A 12,768-nucleotide genomic window follows, 5' to 3' on the forward strand; every position below is an offset into this window, starting at 1 on the left:
CCTGATGCCTGCGGATTCAGATGTAGATCTCACATGTACTTCTCCAGCCTCGTGTCTGCCTGCACGTGGCCGTGCTTTTCGCCATGATAGGAATGGGCCAACCCTTTGAAACTGTGAGAAAGCTCCAATTAAATGCCTTCCTTTGTAAGAGTTGCCATGGTCATGGTGTCTACGGAGTAAGTCAAGAGTAATCCTAATTGTACTGAACATGACCCCTCTAAATGTAGTTGCCTCTTTATCCCTATCTCCAGTCCCAACAGTCATAGAAATGGATGCTTCCTAACCCAAAGCAGAAGACAGAGTGTCCCAGTGGAAGCCACATCCAGAAAACAGACCCCATATCATGCTACAGGGGTCTATTTCCATCTGTGGCAAATACCATGTGCACTCATGAGTTAGGACGTCAAGGCATGGGGTTTACAGTGTACAGGAGGACAGAGCATTTCACCGGCTGGGGGCACTGTATACAGTCATCACATAATAATTCACTGGAGCAACAGCTGAAATAATGAAGTTCCAGGTGTGAAGGCCACATATACACGATGGTCTTTGAATGATGTGATTTTTTTCACCAAATACAAACTAGATAGCCAAGTCTCTCCCTTAACAGTATGAAAGTAACAGAAAAGGAAACTCCAGTGATTACTGAGCAAAGAATGTGGTAGCATCAAGTTGTTTTGCTCAATTGCTCTTAACCAAGACATTCTGATAAGACTAAGACATATTCAAGGCTCACTCAGAATCGGCCACATGGACTGTGACTTCTGACTGATGCAGGAGCCTCCTCTCGGCTCTATGCCATCCTTGCTTTTGTTCCTGAATTGACAGAATGAAACAGCTAGCTTTTGGTTCCCAGAAAACATAAGGAATTCAGACCTGTGGGAGAGAGTAGAGGGAGAAAGGTCACCAAGTTCTTGAAAATCAGTGGCAGAAGAGAAACAGTACTAACAGTGATGATAGACTATGCCTTAACATAAGCACAGTGTGTTCTGGCAGAGTACCGCTATGGGTAGGAATTGTTCCTGCTTAAAAAAAAATAAAATAAAATTTTATATATATATATATATATATGTATATATATATATATAATTAAATTAAATAAGATACCAATCGAGGATGATACCTGGAGTCAACATCTTGCCTCTACGAGCTCATGAAAGATACACACACACACACACACACACACACACACACACACACACACACACATCATCATCATCATCATCATCAGAGTAAACTGTCCGTAAGGATATGACTCCTAGTATCTGACTTCTCTTGCTTTCCCCCACACCCATGATGCTTTGTTGTAAGGTGTGCTGGCTAGACTCCTTATTTGACGAACAGTGATGTGGAAGGGTAAGCCAAATAAACTCCTTCTCCCTCAAGCGGCTTTCGGCCATGGAGTTTCATCCCAGCAATTATAACCCTGAGTAGGATGTAAGTTTTACACCATGTTTGCCCGAACGAGGGCACTCCAATTCTTGCCCCTGCACAGTTGATGAAGTTGCTGTTGCCACCTTTCAGAGTCATGCTGCTCTGAGTTGGTTTGTCACCTTCAGTGTGTCCTTGCAGGGCCTGTCTGCTTACTCAGACTGAGGATGCCTTGTGTCCGCACGGCACCATTAGCTACATACTATATAGAAGCTATAAAGAAGCAAGGTTTGGCCCAAAACATACCGAGTGTCATCCTGGTGACCTCTTTTTGTTCCAAAGCAACATTTGCTATAAAATCCCTGGATTGCCTTTCTTCTGGTGACCTACATGTTTAACCAACTGATTGTATTTTGCATGAAAATCAGCATTCCTTCCCTAGTTTACTCCTGCTATCAGTATAATGCAAAATCTATTTGCCTGAATTAGGTTGCATTTCATTAATCTTTTAAACATGAAATTGTGATGGTTCAAGGTTAATGAGATTTAAGAGTATGTGTTACTTAAATCATGACATATTTCAAAGATGTTTCTCAAAATTACTATTTTTAATAATGTGAAAGTCCAAATTATATTTAAAGCTTGGTAAACTTGGTCCAAAATTTAGTTAGATTATTGGGTATTTTATATGTGAAGTACTCAGGGCATTTAAGAGTGGAATTGGGGAATTATATATTAATGTACGGTATTCTCATTAGGAATGTGATATTCACTAGTAAACAGGTATGAAGTGCCTCAGAAATTCAAGGGAAGGAGAAATTATTCTAGCTAGGGTACTACCAGAGTTTTCACGGTTGCCTTTCATACCTAGCGCAACTGTATCTTCATCGTCTTCATTAATTCCATATTCATTGCTTTAGTTCCACTGATGTGTCAGACATTGTATCAGACACTAAAGAATCAACATGGGTGCATTGCTGTGTCATGTGGGAACTATGCACAACGTGCTATAGGGGTCAGATGAGCAGACGACAGCTGCTGCCTGTGCCCTGGTGATCCTGGGAAGCGTCGGGGACATCTTACAAGTGAAGTAATCCTGTGCACTCTTCTCAGATGATCTGAAGGTCAAATAATTGTCGGCTAGATAGGAAAAGGGAATTTCAAAGTCACTCTTATAGGCTATATATTTGCATTTCAAAAGCAACTCCTGTTGTCCTCAAAATAATTTAAATATCTCATTTATTTTTAACAGACTCTTTGAACTAAGACTAAACCCAGAAAATGATTTACCTGATTATAGACATACAAGAAAACAAATTCTTAAAATGAAAGAGTCGGGCTGAGGTGTGATTGACACAGGTCCATTTCAATGAAGCCATGTCATTTATGAGAGAAGCACATTTTATTTCTACTGATTTTCATAATTATTGATGCTTATGTTAAGTTCTGTTTTTTTTTTTTTTAAATAATTCTTAGAGATCAGAATGTAGAAGTAGGGGTGAGCTCTCCTGAGAAAATGTATTATGGATAATAAATTCTGTTTCTCTCCTTCCCCCAGATTTAAGAGTATTCACATCCTACCAGGTTATACTTGGTGCATGCACACATGTGGGGTGCACAAACAGTTCCCGGGTCATCCTGCATACAGCACAGCTGCCACCAGAACAAGTGGATCCCCCGATTTTGGCTGTCCTGGATTCTAGAACTATGCATGTACAGTAAGTAGGGCTCTTGTGTCTTGCACACACTGGCTCACATAAGAATCCCAATGAGTTCATTCAGAAGGGCTTGTGACATCAGACTAATTGTATTGTGATTAAATGCATAGAAATGATTAGGCCCGTGGTTCTAGGAACCTTTGATTATCACTTGTCAGCTTAATTTCCATTTTGTCTCTAGGCAATCAGGCCAAGCTAAATGTGTATACAACTTCTGTGCAGTTGTCAGTAAAAGAAAAATGACCAGCTACTTATCCACTGCCAAGTTCCTCATAGGTGGATGGCAGTTGGTAATAAATTGTAGTGATTAGAATAATATATACAGATATGTGGTGCATATGTAACTTTAAAAATATTATTCTATTTTATATGTGCAAATGTTTGCTTGTGTGTGTGTGTGTGTGTGTGTGTGTGTGTGTGTGTGTCCCATATATTCCTGATACCTAAGTAGGCCATAAAAGAGTCAGATCCCCTAGAACCGGAGTTAACAAGAATCGTGAGCCTCCATCTGAGTGGCAGGAAGCAAACCCAGATATTCTACAATATTTATAATTTATAGTCCTCTCTTATTTGAACTTATAAATGTTTAGATTTTTCTTTGATATTAATATGTGACTTTTCTCCATTTTTCATTATATGAGGTCTGAGATGCTGAGTTGGAATTTAATAGATTTCTCTTAGTACAAATTCATGCTTGTTCATTTTTATTTCTTACTCCCAGTTTTCTCATTTGTGAACAAAATGTTGACACTGAATAAATTCTGGCATTCACTCAAGCTGAAGAGCGTTACCATTCATTTCTGTTGCTGTTGTTCTGAGCCTAAGCCCTTGTATTGGCCCAGAGGTGCCTTAAGACAAGCCATGATGTTGAGTCCCAAAGATTCTGCACACCTCTGAGTATTTCCCAGCGGAGACGTCTTCTGTCTGTTCTGCAACTAGTCCTTCTCCATACCCAATGCACAGGAACCCTCATCTGCAGGTCCATTGCTCTTATTTTCACCTTTCACCTGCACCTGTCCATATCCTACATCTAGATGTAAAACCTCAAAGGGCCAAAAAAAAAAAAAGGAAAAAACAAAAACAAAACAACCACAACCCTGCCCATTGCCTCAGACTGTAGGTTTCTTTATGTGACTGCATACCCACTCTGTGTTGGATTGCTGGGTTTTTCAGGACTGTTTTGTTCCTCTTTCTCTCACATTCCTCAGAAGTGCTCAGATACTGTGTGCCTACACACACACACACATTAACGCACGCACACACATATTCACACATTTGCACATTGTTAACTATTTTAAATTATAAGTAACTAGGGGCTGGAAGTATGGCTCAATCGGTCCACTTATAGCAAAAATCAGGAAGGCCTGAGTTTCAATCCTCAAAGCATGCATAAAGACTGGGTGTGGCCACACATCACTGCAGCTCCAGCCCTGATGAGAGACACAGGAGGATGTCTGTTGCTGGCTGCTCACCCAGTCCAGCTTCAGATCCAGTGCGAGAATTTGTATACAAGAGTAAGGAACAGAGGTATAGACCAGGTAATGTCTTCCTCTGGCCTCTACATGAATGTGTCCTTGCATATGCACAAGCACAGACATCACACACACACACACACACACACACACACACACACACTTAAGTAACTAAAAGACAAGGGCTATATCACATTTCCTTTAAGATTCTTAGAATAGGCATTTTATAAGCATGTGTGAGTGCGTTTAAAGACAATTATTTTGAGCTAAAAAAAAAAAATCCATGTAGGTTTCTTATAGCAGGATACAAGGATACATTAAAATTTGTATGACTCTTAACCAGTCCTACATGTCTCTGTATAGACATGAATGAATGATGCTGAAAATACCGTGACTTTTGTTCGTTCCCAGGTGGAACCAACCAAGGCAGCCAAACGGAATTCTGGAGCGCTACCTATTATATACTTGGAATCCTACAAGTAACTCTACAGTGTGGAGTGTTGTCTATAACAGCACAGACAGCCTTCAGGCTCACGTGCTCCGGCACCTTTCCCCTGGATGTCCGTACCTCATCAAGCTGGGAGTGAGTCACCTTAGCTTCTGTCATGTCGTTTATGCCATCTTCCTTTCCTCCTAAATCAAGCAAGCGAGCAATGCCAAAAAGCCTCACTCAGTAGTATTTACACTGAAAATTACCCCTCTCAGACTACAGGTACAGCCTATCGGTTGGTTACCTGCATATTGTTTGTACTATTTGAAAGGATAAAATAACCATCTGGGTTAGCAGACTTTTCTAGACCTTATGTTGAGATGCTCAGAATTAATTTTTTATTATTTGTAGGACATTATAATTGTTGAGAGCTTTTCCCAAAATGCTTAGATTAATAAGATGGTTTCCTGTGGTGCTTGTATTCATTTGAAAAACTCCTCACAGTATGAATTTAGATCTTGTGTTTTTAAATGAAGATTCAAATGACCCCAAGGTATTCTTGAGTGTTGGTATACTGTGATGCATAGTAAGCTCCATCTCAGAAAGGACAGTCACTCAGTGAGACCCCAGACCCAGTGGTTTAGAGATTTCCTTGCAAAGATGATGGCATTTTTAATGCTAAACGCCACTTCTTTATATGAAGGTCTTCTAAAAGACCTTGATATTGCTGTGGAATTTGTGCTCCTATTTCCCTTTGCTTTTTGATGAAATATAATCTTTTTTTAAGTTTAATAGCACATCTGAAAATAACTGAATATAAACATGAGGTTGTCCCTATTTGTTTTAAACACCCTCTTCATTTCATAGCAATACCTATATGAGGGTATTTGCTTTGATAAATGCCATAGAAAATATTCTGCTCTTGATTATGAATAAATTTACATTTATGTAGACACTGTGTACGCATTCATTTTACTTAACATGCTCGTGAATGCTCAAAATATTATACCATGAGAAAATAAACTGCATCCAACTGTTGTTAACTGTCTGACTTGACAGCACAAAACAAGGGCAGGCAGACATTGTGAGGCCTCTCTTCTGGAGTAGGTCCATGTGCCTCACTGCTCAGCACAGCATGTGGATGTGGGAAATGACAGTTCAGGTTACCTGGAGTCATGTTACTGAAAAGCTAAGAAGCACACTTACAAACTTGATTTTCAAAAGCTAACAGTGAAGTCCACACTGTTTCCAAAATAGCTATATACGTGAAAACCAGGAACAACCTCAGTCGCTTGGAAGCAATCAAGAGTAAACAGAAAATGTTGAAATTTGGGCTTTTATCAGGGAATAAATGGTGCTAAAATGTTCTGTTCCTAAAGCCATTTTTAGGATACATTGTGCAGTCAATTAAATCCAGTTCCATATTCTATATATTTTTAAATTTTGGTATAACTTGAAAACTAAGTACCACTAGCTTAGTGTTCTGTCCTCTTGAGTTTTAATTCAGATTTTACTGCCGTGTGACCCAAGGCAAGTGCAGTGAGGCACATCGAGTTTAATTTTTTCAGGACAAAAATTAGAACATTGAACTTAATGGTTTTTAAGGTCTTTTTGAGAGCCCTAAAATTCTGTGATGTTAAAAAGGTAACCCCAAATAATTACAGCATGTGTTAGGTCTTGAGTAATGTTGAAGTCAGAGAACATAATGACGTGGATGTTTTTGTGCCCTAAAGGTTATTAAGAAGACAAACTAGCTCATGTTTTCCTTTAATTCCACTGTATTTATCATGGCAGAAAATACTCTAGTGCATTTTCAGGAACTATTCAGCTAAAAGTTTTTTTTTTGTTTGTTTGTTTGTTTGTTTTAACTTAGCTCGGTTAAGCAGTAAATTAAATGAACCATGGCATTTTAGGCTCATCCTGGTTAATTATGGGATTATTGTATATTTCACAGTTTCAATATAATAACTAGCTCTCAAGGTCATTAGATAAGTGGTGGAGAGCAGGTGCTCAACAAAGCATAGTGGCCTTTATGGATTGGCTCAGCGTGGTGACTAAGTGCTCGGAAACCAAACATGCAGCCCCCAGAGCCCTTTGGTGGCATTTGAAACAAGGAGATCCACTGGGGATTTGAACCCTTGGGATGCATACTGGGCATAGGACAGCAAAGCCACTCTGTGTCACTCCATTTAATGCTTGCATTAGTCTGTGTTATAAGACCCTGAAGCGGAGAGATTGCATCTTCCCAAATTCTCTGTGCAGAGCACTGACAGTAACCGCTGGAGAAAAGGAGCTGCAACGACCGCCCATGCAGGAATAGATGAATGACAGCCAAACGCATCCCCTCCTAAAGTGCCTGAGACTTTAAACATTGCTACATACTTTCTTTCAGAACGTTGGAGATGTGCGTGCTTCCACAGCCTGCACTCTCTGCATCCAGTCTAATGTGGTGGTGTTTGTTTTGAAGTTTGATAGGTCTTAAAGGTTACTAATAATTACAGCAAGTTAACAATTACGGAAAGCTGGTATTAATGTAGGCAGGGGTTGAGGGTAGTATTTGAAAATGTCCCCAGCAGTACTAGCTGTTTGTCATTTGGCAAATGTTAAATAACTGAAATGGTGAGCTCAACCTGTTTGTGTGTGTGTGTGTGTGTGTGTGTGTGTGTGTGTGTGTAAGACAGGGGGTATGTGATTGTGTCTGTGTATTGGAGGAGGAGCAGGTATATATGCATACATGTGGAGGCCAGTGAATAACGGTATCTGTCTTCTATCACTCTTACTTTGTCTTTTGAAATAGAGTCTTTCTCTGTCGATGACCTCAGGGCTCATCTACTGTCTACACTGGGCAGCAAGCTGCAGGGTCCTCCCCAAAGCACCAGGGTTGCATATACACACCACCCAGCCATCTCTCTACTTGGTGCTGGAGACCTGAGCTCGGGTTCTCAAGCTTGCCAGTGGGCCCTTTAACAGATGAGCTCTCTCCCTAAGCCTCAGGCTCCACTTCTCAGGAAAAGATGAATACGGCTAAAGCAATTGTGAGGGGTTTTATTTTCCTTTGTGCTTTAAAATATCCCGCAGTCTTCATACCCCTGAGCCCTGCTTATCTGAAAACAAAATACTGGAAAAGAGAATTCCAGCTTTAGTGGTTCCTAATAGTTATTATTTCCAAAGTTGTCACTGTAATTAGATTACATGCACATCTTATGGCACCAAATAAAGTCTCTTTAGATCAGAAGTTACCCATCTGCTGGGGATGGAACACAGCATCGCCAGTTTTGTTTTAAAGTGTCTGCGATTGACCAAAAGCTGTTGGAAATAGGTCGAAACAGCTTACTGCCTCGCAGGCTTTCACAATCCTTTCCGCTTTATAAAGACATCTCCAGTCAATCCAGATATTTATTTTCCTAACTTGGAATTTCAATCAGCACTAGACCACTCAGATGCAAGTTTAAGAAGAGCTCTCTAAATGCCAAAATTGAGATAATGCTGCAAAAACTTCTGCTTACACCCTGTTCACTGGCTGGGAGGTCATCTTATGAGCCCCAGACGCTTCTGCGCCAGACGACCAGGTTGTAGATTTCGGGTGACAGTCCAAGGAACAGCCCTCCCAAAGAGGACGTTGTATTTATTTTAGAAAACATCCTAAGATTCTTCGAAGAAAGCCAATTGAAGTTTATGTACTATTTAAATAAATGCAGTAGCATATGTCACATAGCACAATATTTCTTTGGAGAGAAGTAATGAAGAAAAATGCTGAAACATGAATATAAATGAGAAAGAAAATCATAACAATAAGAATTAAATCCCATTTTGTGATCAGTTTAACAAGCATATGCTGCCACAAGCTTTGAATCAAAGTGATAAAACTCTGAAAATGCATGGGATCATAGTCCCACTCTTTGAGAATAGGGGTGTTCTGTCAGTGTTCACTTTGATAACTCAGGTACCTCACCTGTCAGGGTTTGAGCATGTGGCTAGCTGACTGGGCTGGATTGGTGGAGGTTCCATCCTCAAGAGGACTGGATTTCTTCTCTCACTTGCACATGCATGATCTAAGTCAGAAACGTGAGCGAAACCCAGATAGTCTGATTAGGGTCCTACCTTAATGCCACTGTGTCCACGGATAATGATGGCATTCTCCTAGAACTCACCCCCACAACCTCTTTCTCCGTGTGTGTGTGTGTGTGTGTGTGTGTGTGTGTGTGTGTGTAGGTATACATTATACATGTGTATGCACTCATGTGGAGGTCAGAGGTCAGCCTTGGATATCATTTCTCATATGCTGTTCACCTTGTCATTTATTTACTTCTTTGTTCCTCTCCCAACCTCCTTTGTGTGTGTGTGTGTGTGTGTGTGTGTGTGTGTGTGTGTGTGTGTGTGTACATGTGTATTGTGTGCATGTGCATGTGGTAAGGATGTGTGTGCTTCCCTTTTGTTTACTGAGGCAGGGTCTCTGACCTGACCTGAAACTTTCATTTTCCCCAGACAGACTGGCCAGTGAACCCTAGCGATCCATGTGCTCCATTCACTGACATGCTAGGTACAGGAAAAGTTTCACATGCTGGTCTGGGATCCAAACTCAGGTCCCTATGCTTGTGGCGGAGCTGCTTTACCACCGAGCCGCGTCCCTAGGGCCACCTGGTTGGTTTTGAAGTGGTCTCTTCCGCCACTCTGGAGCTCTCTGAGTAGGCTGAGCTGGCTGGTCAGCAAGCCACAGGACTCCCTCATCTCGGCCTCCCCAGCACAGGGACTACCAGCGTAAGCTGCCGCACCTGGCTGTCCTCTGTAGGTTCAGGGGATTTTACACGGATTCTCGTGTAAGCGCTTTACCAGCTGAGCCCCCTCACCAGCTCCTGCTACAGATTCTTTCATCAGGAAGTGAACATCACTGTAACTGGCTGACTTTCATATCAATAATATACGCACATATATATCATAACGTAGCATATGTACTCGTTGTTTATTATGATAAGGAAACTCTGCAACCAGTTATAATAGCGTAGGCAATGGTTCCATCCTCCTGCCTGGTCAGAGATCTAAGCAGTTACCACCTTCCTCTGCCCTTCGGGCTGGCGAGGCTGCACAGGGCAAGAGGAATCAATGAAAACACCCAGATTTGTGGCTCTAGCTTGCATGAAAATACTCTAAAAAGCTGGCTGGCTTTTGCGTTGTTATGTTTTCACATTTTTCTTTGTGTTAGGGTGGATCCGGGCTGGATTTTATCTAGGCACAGGCTTTGAGTTTTGTTGTCGCCCTTGCAGTTGTAACTTGAAGCTCTCAGACTGAGAGAAACTCAAGTGCAGTTTTCTCATATCACTGTTTTCTAGAATTACAATTGCTTATATTTGCTAATGAGAAAACGAGGGCCTTGTGTGTGTGTCTCAATTTAAAAGAAAAAAGAAGAAGAAGATTGTCCAGTACGCTTGAAATCATTTGCAGTCCATTGTGAGAAAATGCAATGTCTTGAATGTCTGCCTTCTATTTCTGGTATTAGGTACAATTTTAGGTATCGCTTTAAATTCCTCATTTTGATTTAAGGGGATCCATGTCTTCTGACACAGAGTGACTTATTTGACCCTCTGGAGCTTTATTTAATTTCTCATGGTATTGAAATATGAACATGTAGGTTACACCAAAGTGAATCAAATGATTGGTTCTTATTCTTCACCCCATATCCAACAAACAAACAAACAAACAAACAAAAATGCTGCATTCCAACCGTGTGTGTGTGTGTGTGTGTGTGTGTGTGTGTGTGTGTGTGTGTGTGTCTGAGACCCTCTGCCTACCAGCAGAGCTTCTTTCCCGGTAGTATGTGCTCTTAGTTTCTGGGCTGTAAGTTAGGCCGGTTCTTCATCCACTCTGGTTACTTTGTACTTATTGAAGATGAGTCCTCATGTCTTAAAAGGCAATCTAATCAAATGCTGTACTTCAGTGTAGAAACAAGCATATTTGGAGGCAGTGAAGGGGACATTATTTTAGCAGAATCGCACACTCCTCCTATGAATGGTCTCTCTTCAGTGTTCATCTCAACTTTGATGCCCAGAACTGAAGTGTTTTTCTCTGTACCGGCTAAGGCGTGTACAAGCGGTGGCTGTGCAACGAGTGAGCCCAGCCAGGCCCTAATGGAAGAGACGGTTCCAGAAGGTGTGCCAGCCCCCACAGCCCACTCCTACTCTCCAGACTCCTTTAACCTCTCCTGGACGGAGCCTGGGTATCCAAATGGTAAGTGAACTCTTTTAGCCTGAAGTTAAAAACATGATTAGCAAAAGTAAATTAATATTCTAAATGGCAGCTTATATGTGGTACTTAATTTTTAATGATCATTTTAGCACATAAAATACCTGAGATACTATCCTTGTAGTTAGGGAGCAAGCACTTTGTAGGCTGACGTGCAGTTTTGGTGGCTCAAAAGTGCTCCCTCTTGATAGCTCTTGTGTACTGCATGTCATTGTTTAGTGTGAGCTGGCATCGTGGACAGGGACAAATGGAGACTGGGCGAGCACGGCTTTGAGAGTGACATTGTCTTTAAGGACTTTCCATTTTCAGCAGCCATTGGTTCTTCCTTGGAGAAGTAAAGAGGTGGGAAGTTCATGTACACAGAGTGCTGCAAATGCTCATGAGTTAATAAGTTTATTTTAAAAGAGGCCGCTTGGAACTCATATTCCTTAGGATGCTGTGTTTATAAATATTTCAACATGGAGATTTAAGCAATGCATGCATTAAACATGCATACACTTATACTTAACTTAAGGTGTATTGTATTTCTACGTGATGTATGTGTCCTTGTGCTGTTTAGAGAGTTAAAGCACAGAGTTACCCAGTTAAACATGAAAACAAAACCTCATTATAAAGACATTTTAATAGGCTTTTGAAAACTGATCTATTTATCCAGCTACTGGAAATATCTTTAAGATTTGCTAAGCAGAATTCTTGTTTAACTCTGGCAGAAGGAGATATCAAACCACATCCGACTTTGTGACAAATATAAAAATGTATTAATATTATAGGAACTGTTATTATAAATAACATTGCTGAAAACGGAAATGGCTTCTGTAAGCATAACCAGAAAGCATTAAACAAAACAAAAACCTTGCAGTTTTACTAGATTGTCTCTTGTTTACCATGAATTAACTATACTATTTCCTTCTAATTAAACTTTTAGCAAATGCAATAGCTGTATTTGAAGTAATGCAGAGCTATGGTAATTAGAGTAAGTGATTTTCTCTGCCACTGAAGCTCCTCCTGTATGGTTTCAACTTTCTTAATAAAAACAAATGATGTCCATAGAAAACTATATTAACCAGCCAGAATTCTTGTCACACTTCTGACTCCACAAAGCAATCTGTCCAGCCCATAGGTGTCAGTGAAATGTTACTGATTTGTTCTGATTGTATGGCTGCCATCCAGCTACCTGGTTTGCATTTGCATAGAACATAGTTTGGTAGCTGTTGCTCAGACTTCTCCTGCCCTGTCTCCTTGCTTGTCTGGAGAAACCCTTTTCTCATTTCGAGCATCTTAGCTTAGTATATTCTGTGCACTTGCAAAATGGTTTTTAAGAATATTCAGTAGGCAAAAAATTAGGGATATTTTGCTAATATTTTTACAGTAGCATAATGTGTTTAATCACAGTAGAATTTTCTACACTTTCATAGCGGGGCAGTGACTAAAAGGGCTTTAGAGATTGCTCAGTGAAGATCATGTGCTGCTCTTACAGAGAAGCTGGGTTCATTTGTCAGCCCCAGTGTTGGGCAGCTCACAACCACCTGCAAGTTCGGCT

The 12,768-nt window shown here is 40.7% G+C and overlaps 1 protein-coding gene across 1 annotated transcript in view; it reads left to right on the plus strand.

Annotated features, from left to right (window-relative positions):
- Window positions 1-12,768, plus strand: part of Ush2a (usherin) — a 696,795-nt gene that overhangs the window by 355,636 nt on the left and 328,391 nt on the right. Inside the window, exons 32-34 of the mRNA XM_051148119.1 lie at window positions 2,930-3,089; window positions 4,973-5,144; window positions 11,066-11,213. Coding sequence (XP_051004076.1) covers window positions 2,930-3,089; window positions 4,973-5,144; window positions 11,066-11,213 — 480 coding nt within the window. The remainder of the gene's footprint in view (window positions 1-2,929; window positions 3,090-4,972; window positions 5,145-11,065; window positions 11,214-12,768) is intronic.

Source organism: Acomys russatus, chromosome 6 (genome assembly GCF_903995435.1).
Source record: "Acomys russatus chromosome 6, mAcoRus1.1, whole genome shotgun sequence".
NCBI classification, from domain to species: domain Eukaryota; kingdom Metazoa; phylum Chordata; class Mammalia; order Rodentia; family Muridae; genus Acomys; species Acomys russatus.